The 24,327-nt window shown below is 43.5% G+C and overlaps 2 protein-coding genes across 9 annotated transcripts in view; both read left to right on the top strand.

Moving 5' to 3' along the window:
- MYO5B (myosin VB) overlaps positions 1 to 5,294 on the top strand; it is a 106,223-nt gene extending 100,929 nt beyond the window's left edge. For all 8 annotated transcript variants that reach the window (XM_066989135.1, XM_066989141.1, XM_066989138.1 and 5 more), the window contains one exon: positions 915 to 5,294. In XM_066989135.1, the coding sequence (XP_066845236.1) occupies positions 915 to 1,067 (153 nt within the window). In that variant the 3' untranslated portion in view covers positions 1,068 to 5,294. The remainder of the gene's footprint in view (positions 1 to 914) is intronic.
- An 871-nt stretch (positions 5,295 to 6,165) lies between these two features.
- ACAA2 (acetyl-CoA acyltransferase 2) lies at positions 6,166 to 19,669 on the top strand. Its single transcript, XM_013183224.3, has 10 exons — positions 6,166 to 6,322; positions 9,403 to 9,569; positions 10,807 to 10,935; positions 12,531 to 12,647; positions 13,037 to 13,184; positions 14,404 to 14,579; positions 15,426 to 15,555; positions 17,742 to 17,812; positions 17,931 to 18,085; positions 19,020 to 19,669. The coding sequence occupies exons 1-10, from the start codon at positions 6,307 to 6,309 to the stop codon at positions 19,102 to 19,104; spliced, it is 1,194 nt and encodes a 397-aa protein (XP_013038678.3). The 5' UTR covers positions 6,166 to 6,306; the 3' UTR covers positions 19,105 to 19,669.
- Positions 19,670 to 24,327: the final 4,658 nt, after the last annotated feature.

Below are 24,327 nucleotides of genomic sequence, written 5' to 3'. Positions count from 1 at the left end.
ATAATGATTTAATATATAATATCTATGTTACAAATAACTCAGGTGTTTTGTAACGGGTACTGCTGCTGCACGTTGTCCTGAACTTAGTGCTGTGTCGCAACACACAGCTTCGGGGTTATCCAGGCTGTTAATCACAAAGGATTGAAGACCAAGATAAGCAGCGAAATTCCCAGCTCAGACAATTTTGTAGCGCTGGGATGCACGGTAACAAGCAGCACAAGCCCACGAGAAATTTTATTGTCAGAACAAGGTGCCAGTACGATTAGACCCCTTATTAAGAAATTTATTTATAATTTGAACAGGTTTAGTCATTTGGACTTTAGATGCCAGATTTGACTTTGGGAGCAGAAAAGTTTCTTGGGGGGCATGATCATTAGCAGCAACACGACTCAGAAGTCAGGTTGCAGGAGCCAGCGAAGCGTCACTGAAATAGTTACCTCTGACATACAGATCAGAAATGGGCAGCTAAAGGGAAAAAAACAAATAAATGAAAACCAAAGGGTAGGCAGACATCTGATGTTTGTAGGGAGGAAGGGTGCTGCAATAGAAAAGCAAAATAGTTCTCACTGGTTTTTGCGGTATCTCTAAAACTGCTATCAATTCAGAAAATCCCTTTGTAAATATGTTCCATGCTGTCAGACCCAAATTCGTAGGAGAAAGTGAAATCTGTGTAATTTAACCAGTGCATTTAAACCGAGTCTTTATAGTTATTTAAGGCACAGGATGTTTCAGGTTATATTATCCAGCTCCTACTCATAAACCAAGCTTCCCCTTGGGCTGGAAACAGAATCCGTCTCTCTAGTATCCCTTTTGTAAACGTACACTCGCAAACCTTTGATTATATTAAACACGGCAAACGCCAAGGAAAGGCAGTGACTGAAACTAAACGTATGTTTTCTTCTTACACCTCCTAGACGCATTTGCAAGAGCGAAACGACCCCCCGCAGCTGCTGCTAGACTTCAAGCACATGTTCCCCGTTTTGTTCCCCTTCAACCCTTCCTCCATAACGATGGACACTATTCATATTCCGGCTTCTCTCAACTTGGAGTTTCTCAATAAAGTCTGAAGAAAGCATCATTAAAGCCTTCGCTCGTACCTAGAGGCCTCCGGCAAAGAAAGAAAAGCCGCAAAAGAAATGCGAGGAGCTCTTTAAATACGGACCAAACAGGTTTATGGAAGAGCCAATACACAGTAATAAATGGATGCTAAGCTGTACAGTAAAAAAAGAGACTGATCTGTATGATTTTTTTGGTAATTCACATCTCAGAATAAGGATACTTGAAATGTAGATTCATTTTTTACTGCTTAATTTTGTGTTGACGTAGTTCAAAGCCCATAACAACCTCCAAAAGCCACTAACAAAAAGAACGGTGAGTGGGAGACAACTTATTTTGACCTTCATAGGTGTCTGTGAAGGAATGACAGTTCAAAACAAAATCTGAGACACGCTACCTTCAAGGACGTGTGGTTTGCCTAATAACTAGGTGGTGTGGATGTGCTAATAACGGAGATACACAATTCTGTCTCTTCTTCTTGCTCGGAGCTGTATTGTAAAAGTGATTTCAGAAGGTGCAAATACGTATTTATGACACCGGTTAAGGTCACACTTGTTTCCACTGATGCGTGATTTGAGAAATGCTGTTGTTTGAGCTTCATATTGTGCATCTCTTACTTACCTGCTTCAGAGGAATCAAAGAAATTGGCAGTTTGGCCTCTTTTGCACAGATAAGACACGCCAATGCAACCCAGTTTAATAATTAGGTCCTCAGTCCTAATCACATTCAGTGGATTAGTCCTAGCCGTAGCAGTCAATGGAAAAATACTGTGCGATTCAAGCAATGTTTTAAGACAAAAAAAAAAGTAAAATGTAGAAAAAATATAATTGTAAACCAGTATGTTAGTGATGTAAGCCAATTCTTTAAGAGTAAACAAGAAGATCTTGATCTACAGCCTTAAACTGATAAAAACAGCGATCAATCTGAATTCTAACCATCAGGATTTGTTTGTGTAGCTTATAAATTAAAACAGGCGAACCCTCTGACGTCCCCAGGTAGGCACTGAGAGGGGACAGCTACTCACAAAAGCAGCAACTGAATTTTCTCGGTACGTACTATAAGGTGTTTAAGAAAGCAGAAAGCCACCAGCCTTGCAGAAAAGAAGGTAAAAAGGAAAAAAGATTGGGTTCCTGGGGCTGCGTGGTGCCATACAGTAATGCTGATTGCCTTCAGTCCATAAATTAGGACTACACTTCTGTGGGGTGATCCTTCTGCCACAGCTCAGCGTGCCAAAAGGCAGCCAGGAAATTTAGAAGCAGTGAAAGGAAATTTAGGAGCAGTGAAATGCTCATCTTTGTGTTGCGAGCATTTTTGGCCTTTCCACTTCCGTAATGGTCGTACCTACGTAGATGTTAACTTATTTGCTTTTGGGGTTGCCGTTTCTGTAGTCTCAGCAATTCTGTCCCCGTTAAGAGCTTTCAGAAAACCTCTCTGCATCCGACTGCGTTCAGTTGGTCTAAATCATATCCAAACAGCGAATTTCTGATCGGGCATCCTGTCAGCTTGGAGTATTAAAAATAGAATGTAAGGTCTCTTAAAGATTGACGCCGCTGAAACCTGCCATGCCGCAGGCACCTTTTGAGATAAGGTGTGTGTTTTGATTTAAACACCGTGTATATAATCGATGTATATACAAATTGTAATAGACCTGTATGTACTATATGTGTATATTACTATCAAAAAGCACATTTTTAAAGAAAAAAAAAAAAAAGTTGAGTGCTGTTAAGAAATACATTGGTCTATGCCTGTGTTGTTTCAGATGGATGATGATTTAGTACGCCTGTTACCAGACTTAAGGTCATTCTCTAGGGAGAAGTTATCTTTCCTTCTAACCATCACCCAGCTAATTACTGAAGAAAATTGATTGCTTGTATAATACCAGCACTACCTCCAAACTATAGTCCTTGAGCATTTGCATCCGCTACGTATGTTCAGTAGTGCCTTCATCGCCCCTTCGAACACAGTAAGGATGACACCGCCATTTTGCTGTGTCCAGCAAGCCCATGCTCTTCTGCCACTTGCTCATCTGCAACATTTTTATTTATCGTACCTACCTCTTTTCACGTTTTGCAAATGAATGCGTTTTGGTTTTTTTTTTTTCCAATGCTCTGAATTTAATTTTTGATGATGTTTTATTCCTTTTTCCATCCTGTAGTAGTCACAATATATTTAAAAAAAAAAAATCAAAGCAGAATTTACTCTTTCCATAAGACAGTTATAACACAGTGCTATTTCTCAGAATTCACCTTAGGCCGGCAGTTTCCTCTCAGGCTCTTCTGGTCTCTACCTCTCTCTGCTGTAAATTATTCAGTGTACAATTCCCAGCAGGCTGATTAAACCAATGCTCATCATTCAGACTAAATGACAGGTTGCTGCAGCATCCTCTTCTGCAATGATTTTGCTACTGAACAAACGTGGTTAATGCTCTTCTAGGGGATAACGGTCTTTCACTGGCTTTTTCAGGACCATAATTTATATGTACAACAAAGATTTTCTTAAAAAATAAACAAACCAACAACGACAACTCTTAGTATGTACAGATAGAAACTGGGACTTGATGTCCTGGTCTGTAATAATGTAGCTTACCCATTAAAATCCATCTGGAAGAGGACTGTACTAAATATCTTTAATATATTTTTATCTTTTCAGTTTGCACTTTTAAAAACTTGTCTTTAAATATTAATTTTGTTAAATCATTACGTTCGAGCATGCCTTTCTTTCCTCAGATGGGCGCTTCTTTATTTAAAGTATACGTTCAACACAAAGCATGGCTTTCAGAAAGCTGGCTGTTTTCCAGGTCCGCCTTTATTTTTAAATATCGATTCTGAAGTCGAGCATTTTCCCTACTGTGTGCCTTTAGCTGTTACTAAGGGAACTGACTTCTCAACCACCGTTAAACTGTGGGAGGTTTTTTTTTTAATTATTATTCTGCCACAAACAGTTTTCTGTGGAGTTGTAAGTCCACTTATAAAATCTCTCCGAGAAGGTCTACAAAAACACTTAAAAGTTCCTAGGAAAAGACAATATTGAACCATATTGATTTTTGCATGTATAATGTACCTCTGAAGAACACTACTGGCAGTCAAAAAACAAGTTAAAAACAAAATACAAACTACACACAACACCACCGAACCAACACCTCAAAGGCAAGTTCAGGTTTGTGCTGTCTGACCTATGAGAAGTGTCTAGGACAAAATACACATTTCATTTCCAGCTGAAACTTGACTTTATTTTATTCTTTTTGCTTTTTCTTTTTTCTTTCACTGGCGGTTTTGTAGCTGCGGTTGCTTATCTTTCAGCTAGTAAGGCTGTTGTAGTTGTCGACTGTAGAAAAGAACGTTAAACAATGAGAATTAAGTTATTAGAATTAATTTATGCAACTGTAAATCAAACATTTTTTGTTTACACAATTTATCTAACGGCACTTCTACGAGTGAAACAACAAAATGTGGGTGTATTGCAGGCAACAAGCATACGCAGTGGCTGCTACCTTGCCCGGTGACTTGAACATTGAAATCACAACGTATCTAAAGCCTTTGCAATATCTGACCCTCAATTCGCGTGACTTGCAAAAGATACAAGTGTCAAGGATGCACTTGAAACAGCCGGTCCTTTTCCTCCCTTTTCAACCATAAATGAGCAAGAATATGCAAACTCATTCTTCCGGACCGTTTAACTGAAAAATTAACATTTTACCATCGCATATAAGTATGATAATCTAATTAAAATGAATTGCATGAGCTGCCATGAAACCTATTCCTCCAGCTTCATTGATTCACATATATTGCAGTCATAAATTATTTCTTCCCGAAAAAAAGTTACAGCACTGTAGATGTAAATTAAAATAATCCAGAAGACATATGCCCCGACAAGCATACAATTTATTTCAAAAGGTAAATGCCAGTGGACTAAGGCTTTCAAATTAAGTTGAAATTAAAAGAAAACAAATTATCAAAAATGTTTATTATTATTGTAGTGCAATATCTATTTTTTTGGGGGGGTGGGGTGAAGTCTAATTACTTTAACAAGCAGAAGGTATAGCTGCTCTAAAAGAAGTTGAATGATATACAGGAGCGAATGCTGTAGATGAAATACTACTGCTTGTAAAATATTTTTCCATTTTGAACAAATCTGTAAACTACACCTCTGTTTATAAGAAAAATGCTTGTAATAGTCACTGTAATATTCCGCTGTGGATAAGAAAAAATGTGAAATAAACACTTTTGAAGAAATCGTGACTTGGTCAAAAATGGACTGTATTAAATACACATTTCAGTACTTGCTTCATACATCGGAAACATTGATATTTCTAATTTACAAACACAAAGAGCCTGAAACCTTTTACTTATGACTTCCAAAGCTTTAGAAGTTGTGACAACTTTAGAGATGTTTACATATTGTGAGGTAATGAAAAGCCAATTGAGCGTGAAGTATTACGGCCTTGTAAACCAATGCAGAGGAGCTGAGGCAGTGCCAGCCCTTGTGTATGTGAAGTGAGACAATTCAATGGCAAAGAGAGAAAGTAAAGTAGAACATTTTTTTCCTTTTGCTTATGTTTTTCCCCTTTTCTCTCCCCTTTTCCTCCTTTTTTTTTATTTTTTTAAGGTTAGGTTACAGGTACATTCACTGGTCTCCAGATTCATTGAATCATCGGAATTACGTCGGCAAAGCAGTTGAAAGACATTTTGAATAGGACACTTAGTTTTCATATGGAAAATCTAGAAGAAAAATGTTTTAAATTCCTTCATTGAAGACATATGGCATTTTTTCTGTTTGTAACAAAGCATTTTTATCGATCCGCCCTTTGGCAGCCCGAGGTGTTCCACCAACCACCACATTTTTTACACCTCAGCGTGCCTTTTCAAATACTAGAAATTTGTGAGGTGCTTTGGGGGGGCATCCCCCGCACCAACTGACAAGGTCGAGGTGCAGACAGGGAGAAGAAAAGCCCCGTGTCCTCCATGTAAGGCCACCGATATGGACAAAACCAGGTAGCAGCGCCCTGGGCGACCCTCACGGGGCCGCCCGCCATTTTGTGCCGCCGCCGATTCGCCTCAGGTCGTCCCCCCGCTCCCCTTTCCCCAAGCGCGGGGACGGCGAGGAGGGGACACATCAAATAAAGATAAAGAAATAATCAAATCAACAAAAAGCGGCGCCTGCGCGGAAATCGGTACAGGCGCCTCCTCTCTTGGCGTGGCGAATGTGCGGGCTGAGGGGCGCCACAGAGGGCGGGCGCGGAGCGGGGCGGCCATGGCGCTCCTCAGGGGTGAGTCGGGCTTGGGGGGGGGCCCGGAGGGGTCCTTGTGGGGTCCTGTGAGCCCGGGGCGCCCCCCTGTCACCCGGGGGGGGCTCCCCAAAAGGGCTCGGGGGTCGGTGCCACGGGCTGGCCCCGCTGCCTTGCCCGAGGGGGCAGCGCCGGGTGCGGGGGGGGTGCAGCAAGGGACTGGGTCCCTCAGCCCCTCGGCGGGTTGTGGGGTTGAGAAAAAAAAAGGGAAAATGGCATTTTTGAGCCCCTTTCTGTCTGCGGGGGGATGGTGGGGTTGTGGGTGTTGGTTGGCTTGTGGGCCTTGCTTGGGTTTGTTTTGGTTTCTTCTGTTTTCCTCCTCACTGTCTTGTCGGTCCTGTGTCAGCATGGATAAACGGCTGGGAATAACATTAATATTTCAAATAAAGCACAGGGTGCTGGCACACCTCCGCTGATCTGCAGACCCGTGACAGGATTATACTGTCCTTAACTTTCTGTAGGGCCGGAGGCAGCACACAAACCTATATGCAGGCATATGAAGTAACAGTGCAGGTTGAACGCCGCTTGTAAGCTCCAGCAGCTCCTGCAAGTGTTTTGTGTAAAGAACTACTTTGTGTGGTTTAAATCGTACGTCCTCTAAAAATAAGGTAAAGGAGTCCTGGTGAACAAATATTTTCATACCAAGCGCATTTAAGAAGCGTTGGAGGGTTATAGAAGGTTTCAGATCTGTGTCTGATTTTGGCAGAGGAGTTCTTAACAAAATCAGATTAAAACATGTCTTGAACTGAGTATTTGATAAGAATGCCCAGTTACCTTTACTTTCTAGTCCCAAAGGTTTCCAAATCCGTATGCATTTGGTAATATTCTGCTTTTGTCATGCATTTGTCACCTTGGGAAATAGCGGAGACTGGGAGTCTTGCTGTGGTGATGTAGGACAGTGCTAATTAATGGGGACTTAGGAAAAAGGGCAGGGTTCCTCCTCACAGGATTTCATCTACCTCTTGTCATCCTTCCTGAAATTCAGTGAAGGGTGTAGCGTTTGTAGATGATGTCTCTCCCAACAAGCAAAATGAGAGTAATTGCCCTCAGGGGAGTATCTCTGTGGTCAGTGTAATTTCATGCCTGCGAGGTAAGGTTGTGCTTTTTCTTCTTTCCTCGCTAGTTCACTCCAATCTTCTCCTTTAGTCTGAAACTACTGTTTTACTGAGCAGCCAGAAAGTGGACTCGGTTGCAGAACTGATCCACATGAATATCATCAGCCGTAGTCTTTATCCTTCTGTTGCATGATCTGGTCTGGGTTACACTTTGGCCCCGTGGTGCTGTGGGGGAAGACGTGGGCAGCGGCGAACGGTCGGGTTGGAAGAGAAAATGTTGTTAATTGTCAACTGAAGGGCAAAGTTCTACCCCACCCCGGGCCTGTTTGTAAAGCTGTCTGTGTGTGATTCAGCAGATAATGCGGGCAGCCAACCTCCAGGTCAAAAGGGAGGGGAAAAATTCTTTGGCTTGGTCGGGTCCTTGACCTGGTTCACAGCAAAGCCTTGCAGCTGAGTACTAATATACTAAATGTGGCTGTTTTCCATAATGATAAGTTAATTAAAGCATCATTTTCTTTAGAACAAAAACACCTGTAGGGGTTCCCAGTTTCCATCTGTTATTAGTTTTCAGTTTGTTTTTTTTTAAATAAAACCCACATGTACAAGCTAAGTAAAAAAAACTTTCAGTGAATGGATTTCAATCAGTGGACGTTCGTGCTTATCCTTGAAGCTGCAATTCTTGCTCGGTCTACATCAGGGCATTTCCCAGATGGTTTTCAGAGCGTAAGGACTGCCTGCTTCGGGTCCCAGCACTGCATTCAGGTCCTTGTCAGTGGAGCGAGCTTGACCTTCACGAGTTTGGGAGAGTCCTTTCCTGTAAATCGTGCAGCCTGGGGTCCGCGTAATCCACGTACACGAGAGATGGAGGAGCACCCTCAGTGACAAACCAGCCAAAGATCGCGCAGCCTGTAACAGAAGGCCTGAAAGCAGTCAGAAGGGTGGTCGCGGGCAGCGTAAAGAACAGGCCTTTTCGTTTGCCTTCATCCTTCCATCTGTGCGTATCCTTCCAGCGTTGCTTAAAATAACAGCGGCTGTCCCATGGCAGCCGCAGAGAAGGCGCGTGAGCTCAACTGGGGGAAAGTTCACAGCCTGCTTCCCTCTTGTCCCGACACGTGGAAGCAGAGAGCTGCTGTGCCGAGCAGTCGGTACGTGTTCTGTAGGGTGCGGGGCTTTGCTCGAGCTCAAATCCTCTTAGGCTCCTTCTGGCCGAGGCGTTTGTGCGCCTGCACAGGCTCTCCTTTCCGTTGGAAACTGGATTTTCTTCTCCGAAGCTGGAAGACCGGTGCTAATGCAGCTTAGGTGACCTATATTAATTAGGAAAATATCATTATATTTTTATAAGAGAACACTTTTTTTTCCTCTAAAGTTAAAGGTGTCAAATTTAAAACATTTTTTAAAAAAAACAAACCTTTGTGAACACTGTTTCAGTGAGTAAGCCCCAAATTCCCTGATTTTTATAAGATAGGAAGTGGCCGTTTTTGGTTTTAAAAGTACAGTTCCTCATCTGACAGATTATTTCACGGGTATCCAGTGTGGGTTTTCATGGAAGTTCCTTTCATGCTTCTAGTGCGCTGTCACTGATATCTGATGGAGCGTGGCAGCCTCCTTTGTCTGCCCCGTATCCAAACTATCTACTTTTTCCAGACTTCTTGGAAAGGAGGTGTCCCTGGAGTCTTCTAGCTTTTCTTTCTGACCATTAATTCCGGCATATTTTCCCTGTCTAAAGTATCGCTGCCTCCTGTATCTTACTTGTCTTGAGCTGCTTGGGTTCACGCTGTCTTTTAGGATGAACGTAGGATGTCGATAGCGTTTATGAATCCTGTTGTGAATTTAGGATGTTATTCTGTTGAGGCTACCTTGCTCGTTTTCTCTTCGGTATGCCCTGTGTCTCCTTTTTTATGTGCTTCTCTTTGGTGTGGGTCTGGCTGTTAACTCACGTAAGCAAAAATAAGAGAGCCTGAGTGCTCCCTGATCTGCAGATCTGGATCTTTCTCGCTTCTGTTGCAGGTGTCTTCATCGTTGCAGCGAAGCGAACGCCTTTCGGGACCTACGGGGGCTTGCTGAAGGACTTCACGGCCACCGATCTGACAGAACATGCCGCTCGGGCTGCCCTGGCTGCCGGCAAGGTCTCCCCTGAGATCATCGACAGCGTCATCGTTGGCAACGTCATGCAGGTTGGTAGCACGGAAAACTCGCCGGCCGGGGATTATTTCAGTCATCTTCAGCGCGGTCCTATAGATAGCTCCCTCTGTTTTGCAGCCGAGAATAAGCCACAGGGGTGGAAATGGAAGGGGTAAGTAGCGCTCGTAGCGTAGTGCTTCCCGTTCGTGTTTAAGGGACGTACCCTGCGTGATCGGTGCCGTTGCTGGGAGCAAGGCTTAGCTTTCTTCTAGCTCCACAAAAATAGTTTAAACCAGGTGAGGCTGATTCAAAAATACGGGTTCATCGCATGGCTAGGTGCTAATCCGTGCTATGTTTTTCCTGTTTTAATGACCTGTGTCATTAAATCATCGATGAATTTGCCCTGGATTGTATAAATCCTGTTCTTTTAGAGACTGGAACTGATTTGGGCCCATTTCCCTCGAGCTTTCTAAAGAGATTTTTTTTAACAAAGAGTTTTTGATCTGGATGCTGTTGTATGCAGGGCACCGGCGTTACAAAGCCGCAGTTATCCACACATGTAGGTGAGGGTATTTGTTTTAGGCAGGCGCATTTCTCTTCCTATTTTTGTTTTGCATTCTGATTTTATTGTGCTAAGGGTGGACGCTGACACTTCCCTTGCAAATCTGACTATTTCAAGGGTGCAGAAGAAAAAGATACCAGGGAACTGAAGTGATAAGTGACCAAACACGCTGTATTCCTTCTAAAGGATCTGTAGCCAAAAGAGTGGCTTTAGATTCTTCTGTCTGCCACGGCTACCATCTCGGTTTCGTTTACTCAAATTTTTGGGCTTTTTGTGAGAATTATTTGTCAAAAAAACAGATAAATTGCTCCATCGTGTAACTCGTTTTCACGCAAGGAATAGCAGTCTTTTCACGTTGGAATTATATTTCTTTTCCTTTGCATCATACTCTTCCATCTCCCCCACCAGTAAATTTTCGATTTTTTAGTCCGTTTTCTACTCGGTTAAGTACAAGTAACTACGAAGGGGCTATTTTCAACTCCCCTTCTTCAGCAGAAATGACTCGGTTCCACTTTTTTTTCCACAGTTTCCATGGTCAGGTAGCGTTGTGCGCAGAATCGTGTGCTTATAACACCCGTTAGCTTGGGGCACGATCCCCAAGAGCGTAAGTTTTTTTGTTTTTTCTGTTTGGAAAAGATCGGTTCCCTGCCGGTGTGACTTTTGCTCAAGACGTTCGCTTCCCAGCAAAATGTGAGTGTAACACAACTTATTGTTTGTTCCGCCCGCAGAGCTCCGCGGACGCAATTTACATCGCGCGACATGTCGGGTTGCGGGTGGGAGTTCCCGTCCCGGTTCCAGCCCTCACCGTCAACAGACTTTGCGGCTCTGGTTTCCAAGCCATCGCCAATGGATGTCAGGTACTGAGCTCTTTTTTTTTTTTCCCTCCCGTATTTCTGTATTAGTTGTAACTTTATCACGTTGTTAACTGAGAGAAGAGGTGTGTAAAAGCATTTATTGCGCGTTTGAGATGAGTTACGGGTTCTTGGCTACCACTGCTAGAGGCATCATATTGTCCTGCAGGGTCGTGTGCCTCTGCAGTGCTGTTTTTTTACGTCTGGTTTTGTAATTGTGTCTTTTTAATTGTGTCTTCGTTCAAAGATCCTCATGCTCTCATGGGTTAGGTAGTTTATGGCATCGCTTTCTCTAAAATAGAAAAAAAAAATCAGCTTGTTTGCAGCTGACCATTGCGTGAGATTTATGAGAGATCCATTAGTGGCTTGAAATCACATGTCCTGATCCACCTTCTCTTTATTTCTGCTGGACTCTTCGATATCCTTTGTCAAACACGAAACTCTGCCACAGTTTCTAACGTGCGCTTTGGAAGTTTCCTGTGATGCCTTTTACCAGGGGATTTTTTTAAGCTTTGCTTATTCCATTCCTTCAACAAACACACTTGATTGTTGGCAAAAATAATTAAACATCATTGTTCATTTGACATTTTTCTGCTTAAAAACCGAGGTGTTTTTCACGTAGAAGTGTTGCTCATCTTTTTTAACGTAGTATTTACTCTCTGCCTAATCACAAGTTTCTCATAGTTCCCTTCAGAAAAGCAGCAACGCGTTTTTTTGTCTGAGGAGCAATGAATCGTTATGAGAGTGATTTTTTTTCCCAATAATACTGATCTAAATGTTCTCCCTAGCACTTTCTGGAAGTCTATACGCACTCCACTGAAAAGATCTGTTGGAGATTTTGTCCAAGCATCGTCGTGAGATCTTTACCCACGGTGGCATTTCGTCAGTGGTGCTTGTTCCTGTATTTTTCTGGCACGTGACCAGGCTGTTCACAACTGCTTAAATGTGCAGTTTCTAGAAACTGTAGGAAGCGTCTCAGCACATAATGCCACAAATCAGTCACAATTATTAACGAGTTACTGGTGGTGAATTAGTGTGTGGCTGGTGTTTCTTTTGGCAGTTTACCTGGCTAAAATTTTCTAAAATTATGTCCCTTTATTTATTAAGAATCATAAAGTCTAGTTTCAGGCTTAGAGGTTTAATTTGTGTTCCTTTTGAGACGATTGGGAGCTGAAGAGGCAACAGATGGGGGGGAAAAAAGAAAGTTTTGGTTTTGTGGCAGTGATACTCAAACCCAAACCACAGGCTCAAACGTCTGTTAACCTAACCACACAAGCATGGAGATGCCATCAGGTTCTCAGTCCTGTTCCTCTTTCCTGTTATGTGTGTGCCCGTATTCTCTTCCTCCCTCATTGTCATGACTGTTCCTCACTGACAGGAGGGGGAAAGAGCATGTGATGAAAGGGACAGACCCCAATCCTAATAGGATAAGCCCAATCCTAATAGGGTAAGCCCTTTTTAAGTACGCACAAGTAAGCATGAATTCATTCTGTGTGTGGCTTTATAGTTGACGAGGTATTTTTCTAAAATGATCATTACCGTCTTTCAAAACCAGCAGACTAAATCCTGGAATCCTAAATCTGTTTTGGTTTTATTTACAGGAAATTTGCCTTAATGACTCCGAAGTGGTCCTGTGTGGTGGAGCTGAAAACATGAGCCAGGCTCCTTATGCAGTTCGAAACATTCGGTTTGGAACCAGATTAGGAGCAGAACTCAAGGTCTAACTTCCTTTTTATTTCCTGTGAACGAAGTGTTTCAAAAGGAGTGTAAAGTATCAGCCATATAGACGCTGCAGTCTTCTGAAGGAAATCGTTGGAGATTAGATCCAGATTTAGATGGTCAAAGCATTTATCCAGTAGTATGCAGACAGTAGGTTTCCATAATGCTGACGGTTTTGTAGCTTTTCCAAAACAATATTAGAATTTCTATTCCAAGGTAGGTGTAATAAAACGCTCAGTCCAAAAACTTAGGTCACTTGGTGTATCCCATCAAAGTGCTCCATATAATAGAAAAGCTAAAAATCAGGATAATTAGAAATTGTCAGTAATAAATATTAATATTGCTGTGCTTTGTGGTCTTTTATGTCTTTTAATACTGTTCCGTGCAGTTGGAAGACACCTTGTGGGAAGGTCTGACTGACACGCACGTGAAAATACCCATGGCAGTTACGGCTGAAAACCTGGCTGCAAAGTACAGCATCACGCGGGAGGACTGTGACCGCTACGCCTTCAAAACACAGCAGAGATGCAAAGCTGGTTGGTAAATTTAGGAATGCAAGCGTTCATGTGACGCCATTTTCAAATACAGAGAGTTTTTAGCAACAATCCGGACTGTTTGTAAGTTTTATGTGGCTCGTGCATATTGGCGTCGCTTGTTTTTGGATTGTCACTTGTTTTTTTGGTGCCGCTTGTTTTTTGGTTGTCACTTTTTTTTTTTCCTGGCTGCACAGCGTGTGGCTTGGTGCCCTTTTGGTGGGATGCCTGACGTCCCCTCCTTCCTTTCTTTTCTGCTGCAGAGTAGTCCTCTTCCACACCAGCCCACGTCCTTCTTGCACATCAACGTTTACTGTGATTGACCTAAATTGTTCTTTTTTTCTTCTGCAAGTCGTATGCTGTTCTACAACCCTTGAACATTTAGAGCAGATGGGGATCTAAGGAGGGGAAATTTCTTCAGGAGCCGTTTTTAAACTTTCCTCTGGGCAGTTTATATCACCAAAGCCATAACTCAGAGGCGTTGTGTTACTACGAAGTCGATCGATAGTGTAAACAGGATAATAGGCAGTTGTGACCTTCAACATATATTGCAATCCAAAGGTGACCGCGAGATAAAGGACCTAGGCATGTTTTTAGATTCAAATGATGTTGATTTTTATCAGCTGCTACTCTTGAAGGTAGCTTTTATATTTTTAATGGGTGTGGAAGTCCTGTTCGTCAATATTCATCAGTATTCATCAATAATCACAGGATCATCTAGGTTGGAAGAGACCTACAATATCACCCAGTCCAACCTCTGACCTAACACTAACAAGTCCTCCGCTAAACCATCTCACTAAGCTCTACATCTAAACGTCTTTTAAAGACCCCCAGGGATGGTGACTCAACCACTTCCCTGGGCAGCCTGTTCCAATGCCTCACAACCCTTTCTGTAAAGAAGTTCATCCTAATATCCAACCTAGAAATAAGGGGATGCCCTCCCTGCTGATATTCGAAGCTAATTCCTGCCGTTTCTGGAGCCTTTGCTGAAATAAAATCTCCAATATTAAAGTATTATTTGGAGAAGTTTTAGAATGTATTCGTACAGTTTTTGTTCTGTTTCCAAAAAACCACAAACAAACAGTAAACCCCCAGCTGGCCCATTTAAACTAAAGGAAGCACAAATGGTACTGTCCCTGAACTCTTGGCTGAAATAGAGCAAAAGGCAATCGTATACTGCATTTTTTTTATCCGTCTTTTATTTTCCTTTGTGTGCTTGCAGCTCAAGATGCTGGCCATTTTAACGCGGAGATGGCACCGGTGGAAGTGAAAACAAAAAAAGGGAAGGAAAGCATGCAAAAGGACGAGCACCCGAAACCCCAGACCACTCTGGAGCAATTGGCAAAGCTCCCGGCCGTCTTTAAAAAGGATGGGACGGTCACGGCTGGGAATGCTTCAGTGAGTACGTCAAAGCCTTAGCTTATGGAAGTGTCACCTTTAACGTTCTCTAAATTCGTTGTCGCTGTCGTTACGTCTTTCTGAGCCACCTTCGGCTGTCAGCAGCGTCTCCTGATGGAAAGGATTTCTAATCCTTTATATTCGCAGTGGCTGCGTGGATTTAGCCATTCTGCTTTCTTCTGGGGGCGACGATTACTGATACCTGCTTTACAAATCAGCCGTTATCCCCCTGGGCACGCTGCTGCTTCTCTTCCTGCCACAATTAGTATCCTCTCTAGCCCAAACCACGCTCTGCTGTTACTCGGAGTAGGCTGAGAACTTAGCAGCGCGTCCTTCGGGACAGTTCCTCTTACAGTCATCACCTTCATCAATTGATCGATGTTCTTTGGGCCGCGGCGAGAATACAATCCCAATTCCTGCCTAAAATAGACCGTGGCCACAGTAAGGATGGGTGTCTGTGTAGTATCTTTTCCTATTAATGATACGTGGGTTACCTAATATTAATAGGGTCCCCGCAAATCTATGGAATGATGTTTCCCGTATAAGGGAGGCTTTCAGCGGCAAAAATGTATTTTATTTTTCTGAAATGTTAAAATTAATCACCTGTATTTAACAAAATTAATCATCTGTGTTTAACTTTCTTTCACAGTCGGCAGAATAGTGAAAGATTGTGGTACGTTTTGAGTAAACACTAATAAGATTGTTCATTAAACGTTAATGATAGCATTGTAGACTGAAAGTGGGTTTTGGTTTCTCTTTGAGTGGGGCATATTTAGTTTAAAATGTGGGTATTTTTTTTTTGTTTGCGCTTTCTCCCCTAAGAATGCTTTTCTCTCTTACTGCAAGGGGGTGTGCGATGGAGCCGGTGCAGTCATCGTTGCCAGCGAATCGGCCCTTAAAAAGCACAGTCTCACTCCTCTGGCGAGAGTAGTAGCTTATCATTCAGCCGGCTGTGACCCTTCCATAATGGGCATCGGTAAGCGGCAATAAAGCACGTTTTTCTTACGGCATCAAGCACGCTCTTCTTGTGGTGGGCATCCTAAGAAAGGAGGCTGCAGTGTACCGAGTCTGGTAGCTCTGAAGGAGAAATTTGGGTGGCTTCCTGCAGAGGGATTGTCCCGTGGCATCCATCCAACCCTTTTATGCAGAGGGATGGACTTCGGTTTGGCTGAAGCGGTATTCGCAGTGCCTGACCTAGAGCGTTAGCTCTGAACTACAGTCCCTCCAGCCACGTTTTTTCCCCTTTTTTTACTCTCTTAGTTAAGAAAACAGGTTTTTCAAAAAAATAAGAGTTTTCTCCTGAAGCTTACCTTAGTTTCCCGTAAGCTTTTCATCCCATTATCGCGTAATTATGAGTCGCCTTGTTGAAAAAATATTGGCTATGTGTACCCTTTCGAGCCGTAACTCAGTTGCTCAAGTTAAGACAGGATTCCAACAGATGTGTCCGTTTAGGCATTATTCTGGCAAACCAACCGACTTTTTTGCACGTCCCGTATTTTACGCTTTCTCACCAAGTAGCTGTTAATGCAAACAAACCCTCAAAGCTGATCCAGACGTGCCGGGAGTCTTCCCTTCTGTTCAGTTCGTAGACAGCATTGTATCCCAGCGTTACTTTCCCTTTCTGCCCTTCTGTTCAGAGAAGTCTATGTCGGCTGGTTTCACGTGTCAGGAGAGATGCAAATGAAGCATTGTCAGATTTTGCTTTCTCACTAGGGCTATCCGACTAACCCAACCTTCAAAGCAAATGTAGAGGGAGGGTTTCTTTCGCTAGACTTCACGCTGTCGTTGTGCTTTCTAAACCAGCCCATTCTTCGTAGGTCAGGCAACTCTTTCAGCCTGTTTAAAAACTTCGTAAGTCATACGGAGAAACAGCTCGTGTCTTCGCTTCTTAATACCGCGGCTTGTCCCCAGCAACCCAAAAAGACCAGAAGAGATTCATAGACATGACAGCAACGGATCTGAGAGAACAGAGGAGCTCAGACCGAACGACTGCCTTTTCACATACTGACGGTGTTAGGGAGCCCTGCCTTTACAATCTCTGAGAGAATTCATTATTTAAGAAAGAGAAAAGGGAGGTTGGGGGGTGGGAAGTTTTAGTCTCCTTGTCTGTCATTAGGAGTCTTTGTGTTGTCCACATGAGACCCTCCCGTTTCTCTCTCACACAATGAGCATACTAAAATCAGTCCATGAAATACATCTAGGGCCTAGTATTAAGCCGGAGTCTTTCTAATGATCCACTGAGCTTTGACCTGGGCCCTTTCTTCTTTTTAACCTTTCTGCCTCTTAGGTCATTTACTCATTTTTATGCTTTGTTTATTCCTGAGCTCTGAGTCGTCCGTACCATTTCTTGGTAGTGAGATACTTAAAAAGCATTTTAGGATTGGTTTTATTCGTCTGACGGTCAGCTCCCATCTAACGTCACGGTGTCCTTGACCTGCAAGCACATATCGAAACAGCCCTTTCAAATTCTCTTTGAGGGTATCTTTCCTTAGGTAGCTGTGCTTTGAGATGAATCTTTCTTAGTGGATTTTACTAGGTTGCAGATGTCAGCTTTCTTCTAGAGACAATTTTATTGCCAAACTAATACTCTCCCCAAAAAATCTTACTTGCTTCAGTGGACTGCTTCGGCCTGGGTCCAAAGCGACATTTCGTTGTGTGTTTTTGTTGTTTGCTTTTTTTGTTTGTTTGTTCTTAAGCTAGATTTACAGCTAAGTTATACTAAGAGCACCAAAACAGCAGTACCCATAATTAAACACATGACCACCAAGCTCCAGAAAGCCTGCCTTTTTTTTTTGTGTGTGTGTGTGTGTGTTAGTACTGGAGAGGAGAATGCCTCAAAAGGTGGTTTTACTTGTCATGGGATTCTGTCCTCTTGACTTGAAACTTAGGTACATGTTCACCAACATCGCTGTGCAGCAGCAATGATGCTGCTAACTTTCCTTGGCAGTTTGTTGAGGAAGATGCCAAATAGTTAATTGTTTAGGTTTTGGAGTTCTCTCGCCAACTAATAAAGTAGGTGAGTGCCATATCCGAGGTTCATGGGCTCCACAGCAGCTCATGGGGATGGAATCTGTTGAGGCTTTATAAAGCTATCCAATGTATAGCATGTTTATAAGGCTTTATTTTTCCTTTCATTAACTGTGCACATAATTTTCCAAATAGGCCCTGTACCTGCAATTACTGAGGTTCTGAAGAAAGCGGGACTGACCCTGAAGGACATGGATTTGATAGAGGTGAGAGGATTTAACGCAAACAGCGAGGTTACCGATCTTTTTAGCAGGAAGGCCTCCCCTCGTACAAGTGGCCAGTTGAACGGATGTGAACGGCTGTATTGTTTCTCCTGTGTTGCAGGTGAATGAGGCATTTGCACCTCAATATCTGGCTGTTGAGAAAGTGTTGGGCCTCGACCCTGAGAAAACCAACGTCAACGGAGGTGCCATCGCTATCGGCCATCCTTTGGGTGCTTCGGGAGCACGGATCACAGCTCATCTGGTTCACGAATTACGGTATGTGTATGGCCAACAGCTACTGGTAATGCAGTGCTGACGTATTCACGCCTGCAAAGGAGTTGTAGCGCAGACACTGCGCGACTAAAATCTTCCAGTCCACTGGCTCTAAATTGTCATCACTGAGGTGTTCCTCTTTGTACACAAACGTTGCCTGTGTCCTGCAGTCCAAGTCCAGCCTCGCATTCCATTCTCTCGTCATTACAGGACTTTTTGCCTTCCTCTACTTCTGATCCAAAGCCCCCAGCAGTCAGTGGAAAGCTTCCTTTATTGAAATTGCCTCGATCAAAGTCTGTCCCTTCCTTAACGGGCTACATTTAAAAGGCTTTGCCATCGCCCTCCTTCTCCTTTAATCCGTTTTCAGAAATGCTGACTCTTTTGGCTTGCTTGGTATGCTCAGTACCGTTTTAATCTGAATTTTCCCTTTTTTTTTTTTCCTTCCCCCTCCCCTCCCTTCAGGGCAGAGATCCCTATATGTTTTTGCTGGTACTTGCAGCACTCTACTAGTACTCAACCATAAAACCTTAATTAATTTACAGCTTGCAAAAAATGGTTGAGTGCGGCCGTAGAAAACTTAGCTTTTAAAGACCACCTTGGCCATAAAATTATATTTGAGTTATGCGATATTTTACCATGTGTTGAAACCTGAAGTATCCCCTAATGCCGTTCCTTTCTGTTTTGTGCTCCTAAGAGCAATATAATAAACTGTCTTTTAGGTGGGAAAGACCCAGACGCGGAACTCTGTTTTTCTACAGAAATATTTCAGTAGCAGCTGAGGCTTCGTAAGATTTTCCCAGGAAAAGAAGATTGGAAAATCTCCTCGTTATCAGTACCTTTGAAAAGTCGATAGCTAGTTTCTGTTGATAAAATCGGGACAACAGCTACCGTGGTTTCATAAATGTAAGTCATTTTCACTGGTGTATTTTCTCTACAGGCGGCGTGGTGGGAAATACGCAGTTGGGTCAGCTTGCATTGGAGGTGGACAAGGTATTGCCCTTCTCATTGAGAACACCGCCTGAGAGATTTTGGAGACTTCAGCGGTGCCCAAATTCCTGATTCTGTGGAAAACTTCTGCCTTCCGTGACAGTAAAGCATCACTGCCTCCCTTCACGTGTTCCTGCAAGATTAAGGAATAACTGAGAAGTCTGAATTCTGAACGAGAAGACTCAGTAATGTCTTTGTACCTAAAGAAAGTGTAGTACCAATGTAATTTCACACTGATGAAGTATTTTCTAAAAGCCTCTTTTCAATCAAGTTTATTATATTTCCGTAGGCAAAATTCTTTTCATTTCCTGAGGAAATTGCCTGTCAAACTTTCACCAAACCTGCCTTAAAATAGCAGTGCGGCTTGTTAAGCAAGTATTGCTTTAACTTTCCTTATTTCAGCTGCTGCTGCTGTCTGGCACATGTGCCTCTCTTACCAGGAAATGTGGAAACTTAATTGGAGACCATCTGAAGTATATACTGATCGTAGATCGATGGCTCTAACCTGTACCCTGCTGTTTTGCAAGGTAAAAGAAAATGAGGGGAAGCTGAAATCGTCATTGTGCCTCTTGAAAGAACAATAAATGTAATGAAAAAGGGCTCGGCGTGTGTTTGTGAATTTGTTTTAAATCACTGTACTGTGCTACATGGGCTAAAGTGGTAGCGAAGACTTTAGTCTTCAGTTTCTCATCTTCATCCTGTTGAGATGTGACTTCTTCCTGCCACTCCACTGCCTTGAGCTGTGGTGATTGTGAAAGATTCGAGGCCATTCAGAACCAGAATGTCCAGACGAGCAACGAGTTCAAGTCAAGGCAAGTGGCGTTAGAATTGGTGGGTAGCAGCTAAAAGTATGCTGATCACCATTCCTAAGGTTACTTACGGATGCAGTTTCTTTAAACAGCACTAAATATTTCTGAAGTCATTGCAAGGATTCAAAAAACCAGCTGCTGTAAGGCAGCAAACCAGATACTCATTTAACACAGTGTCTTTTTTCCTCCCTCTACTATGTTTTAGTAAGTTAGGGTTATCAGGGTTTCACTGTTCAAGATGCATTTGCCACATGGATTTTATAAAGCAGGATGTCGTCTTGGTTCCTTCTATAGTATCAAATATCTAATTCCTTCTCACCTTTTGACTGTGGATAATCATCGAACTCGTCTTTTCAGAGATCTGGCTCCAGTTTTTCCAAGCTCTCTTCCCTGCGTAGTAACAATTCTTTCAGAGCTTGTGATTCTGTAGGTACAGTAAAAAATAATCCCCTTCATGTACGTCATGCACTTATTTTGCCCGTAATGTTTAATTGCCCTCTTGTATCACTCAAGTTCTTGAAATCCACGTGTAATTCTCTTTGAGAGTTGCATTTGGTCATCCAGCATAATGTTTCTGTAAAATGCATCATGATACTCCATTTTCCAGATAACAAGTATCTTACCAGCACAGGTCATCATCGTACATCCTGCTAGAAACCTTTCTTTGCCCACTGCTTATTCCTGTATCATTCTATTTTTATCCTGTCCGTTTCCTGGAAGAGCCTCTGATGAGGGGCTTTGTCGAACTAAAGTGAAAGTGAAATCCTTTCCCATAAAGTTACCGGGACTTAATGTGTTATAGTTCTAATATTTGCAACTTCTTCCAGAGCTTCAAGAATTTAAAGTTTAGTGTCAGTTTGAAGAGAGCCTAAGGGAAAATGCTCTTGTTTGGGGAGTAAACTTAGTTCTTTTTGCCTCTCTGTGGTCTCAGGTTGCAATGCCTGGTGGTCTAAACACTCCAAAAGATGACAAATTAAGTGTGGTTAGGAAGAATGCAATTCTTTCTTTAGGTTTAAAACTGACCTAAGTGTTCTAAGTTGGACAATCCACATACAACTCGACCTCATGTGTACTTCTGCTCACTGTTGTCCATTTGAAATTTGGCTCACTTGTTAGACTGCTGTCAAAAGCAGTCTGACTTGGGGTTAATTGACTTGGGGTCAATTAACTGTTCTGGGGTTGAGACCACTGGCAATCTCTCTGTGTAAACTGCCAGTCATCAATAGCTTTGTCTCCAGCAGGAAGCTGTTCCGAAAGGTGCGTGGATGCTCTGGGTTTGGGGGAAATACACTGCTTTTCTTTGCTATAATTCCTGGTTTTGCTTTTAAGCCTAGAGTGTGATATTCCCTGAGACAGGTCTGTGCTAGGTGATGGAAAAAATACCACTTGCTGTGCTTCAAGAGTCTCGTCTTTTTCTTTTCAACTATAAAAATGAGCACAGGCATTACTGATACCTCAGCTAATCTTCCACAATATGTAGGGATTCCTTGTGTGAGGATTTGGTCAGAGCCTGTCCTTGCTACCAAGTCCGGTCACTTACTACAGAATGACAGCAGGAATATCTGATCCTTGCACACCGTTTCAAAGTATATTCCGTTTCCTAGGTACAACAATGGTAGACCTGTGTTTCTGCCTTTGGGAAGTGAAGACATCTTATTGACGGCAATAAGGATTAGGGGAATGTAATAGTGTTCTGGAAGGAGCAGAAAATATGGAAGAAATACATTAGATTTTAGGGGAGTCATTATTCATGTTGATTGAAGCAAGTGCATACATTCTATTTTTCTTTTTAGGCGCTGGAGTATTCTTCATTTTCGTAAGTAGTCTGTATGGCACATTATAATGAAAACACCGATTTTTTATCCTTCTTGAAATGCGTGGTAAAAAGAAGCATTTCTGGGAAAGCTATGAATTTACTGATAAATGTAGCTATAGTTTTCTGCCACTGGGTGGTGCGTTTTAGACATTTCTCGCTGTATTGCTGTGGCATCTGTCCTCGCAGCAGTAGCTCTGCTTTTCTTGCAAGTCTGGCCTAGGTTAATGTTGGAACCGCATGTACCATAACCCTTCGTGCCCTGCCCGTCAGCCAATTGCTCACCCACCGTATGATGGTTTTATCTAGCTGTGTGCTGGACATTTTGTCCAGTAGGATCCTATGGGAAACTGTACCGAAAGCTTTAGTGAAATCCAAAAAGATCACCTCAGCTGGTTTCCCTTGATCGACTGGATGGGTGATCTTATCGTAAAAGGAAATCAAATTTGTTAAACAGGACCTACCCCTCATGAACCCATGCTGGCTGGGACCTATGACTGCATTGTTCCCCAGGTGCACTTCAATAATTCCCAGGATAATTTTCTCCGTAATTTAACCAGACACTGACGTGAGACTGACGGGCCTGTAGTTACCAGGGTCTCCTTTCTTGCCCTTCTTGAAAATTGGCACAACATTTGCCAGCTTCCAGTCAACTGGGACCTCTCCAGATTCCCGAGACCGTTGAAAAATAATCGCGAGAGGTCCTGCGAATAGGGAATATAAGGTTATGATATACTTTTGCTGGGCGCTCCTGCATGCAGGACGCTCGACATTGCAATCGCGAATAAAATAGCTTCACAGAAGATCCCGACTGAAAAAATTATCGTGATTTTTCTCACAGGAAGGCACGGGAGGAATTAGTGTCCAACGAGTCTCCTGCATACCCTCACCCCCCTTCAGAAATGTCTCCTGTGAAGCACTGCGCTCTCATGGCACACGAGGAGCACGGTGTCCACGGGCTCCAGCACCCAAATTTCTTTCCACAGACGGCCCTGGGGGCTCCATGGGCTGCGTAAAGGGAGCCCGGGGAGCTCTGTCCGGCCCTTGGGTGACGCCAGGGCCTGTGTGGGGACCGAGGGCAGGGCCTGCGGTGGGGTGGGGGCGCGGGTGCCACCACAGAGGACGATTCGTAATGGGGGGGCTGTTCCTAGGGCCAGCAGCAGACAGCGGTGCTGCAGTTTGGCCTGAGCCACCGGTGAGTGAAGCAGCCGGGGGGAAGGCTGGGCCAGGGCCGGGGCACAAATGCTGGCCCCCCTGAGGGGTTGCTAAGCCTGCAGTGAGGGCCCAGCCGCTCGGGGCAGGGCTCGTGGCCTGTGTTTCTGGCTCTGGCCACAGTCCCTGCTGCCTCCCACCTCCCTCATCCCCTCTCCTACCCGACCCCAGGGGCCTGCGGGTCCTGCCCGAGCTCCCTCAGCCGCCAGCCAGCCCCACCGACCCCCGTCTCTCTCAGCTTTTTCAGACCGTGAAGTTTCCTTTAGGTTGATAAGTGAAGTACTGCATTCGACAGAAGACGCAGAAGAGGGTAAATCCAAAGATTCCTGTGTCCAGAAAACAGACTATTAAACCTGAGCCCGAAGCAACTGTACGTGTGAGAGGGAGAAGGTATGGAGACTCGATGAAGATAGACTTAACCTGTCACACTCCTTTTGGGGCTATGTGTAAGCAGTTCTGCCATGCTGTGAGTGGAGGGCTAACAGTTAAAATGTCATCTTATCTAACATGCTGTTAAAAAATATCTATTTTTGAAGCTCCTCAAGTGCACAATTTCAGGCAGATCTCACCTCACCTTTTAATTTTATAATGGATAAATATTTCTTGTAGAAAGCGAGGTAAAAAGATAAAAGGCAACGTTTTAAATGTATTTAAGGCTGCCATGTGATAACAAGTCCCACTGGGAGTCTAGCAATGCCAGGTCAAAATACAATAGCCATATGAATTGCAGGGTGGATCAGGTGTAAACTCGGGTTGCTAAACCACAGCTATCTGAAAATGCCAGAGCGATAATTCATCCCGGCAGGTGTTGTACCAGAGCAGCTATTGGTTATCCTCTGGTGGGCATACATTTACACGGATACAGCAGAAGTAGGGCTGCGTGTTCACACCCCACCTGGACTGCATCTGTTTTCTGGGAGATCGGGAGTTGCCCAAAGGTGGCATTAACGATTGTGAAACCACAGCTTTAATCTCTGGGAAGATCAGTGAGGCGGGGAGCTGTTGCACGGAAGCTCAAGATGACAAGCTCAAGACAGCTACTGTGCCAGTCCGCGGAGAGATTGCGGTCCCTAAACTAGACATTAACAGCAGGCAGTCCAAATTCCTGTCTCAAGGTAGAGGGAAGTGTTGTGGGTTAACCTCGGCAGAGAGCTAAGCACTACATCACCGCTCGCTCGCTCCCCTCTTGCCCCCTGTGGGATGCGGGAAGAGAAAAAGGAAGACTAAAACCAAAAAAAAAAAAATCTGTGGGTTGAGATAAAAATTGTTTAATAAGCAAAGGAGAAGCAGAAGAAGAGTGAAAGAAAACAAGTGATGCAATCGCTCACCACCTCCCACGGGTAGAGTAATAGCCAGCCTCCCAAAAGCCCCTTTTTTTCCTTTTATTGCAGAGCGTGGTGCTACGTGGCATGGGGTACCTCTGG

This window comes from Anser cygnoides, chromosome Z (genome assembly GCF_040182565.1).
Source record: "Anser cygnoides isolate HZ-2024a breed goose chromosome Z, Taihu_goose_T2T_genome, whole genome shotgun sequence".
NCBI classification, from domain to species: Eukaryota; Metazoa; Chordata; class Aves; order Anseriformes; family Anatidae; genus Anser; species Anser cygnoides.
This window is presented reverse-complemented; position numbering and strand designations above follow the sequence as displayed.

What these genes read in the sequence shown, in the direction of transcription:
- ACAA2 (XM_013183224.3), top strand. An exon ending in ACAGCAGAGATGCAAAGCTG is followed by an intron (nt 13,185 to 14,403) that starts GTTGGTAAATTT and finishes GTGTGCTTGCAG; the next exon opens with CTCAAGATGCTGGCCATTTT. An exon ending in CATCTGGTTCACGAATTACG is followed by an intron (nt 18,086 to 19,019) that starts GTATGTGTATGG and finishes TTTTCTCTACAG; the next exon opens with GCGGCGTGGTGGGAAATACG.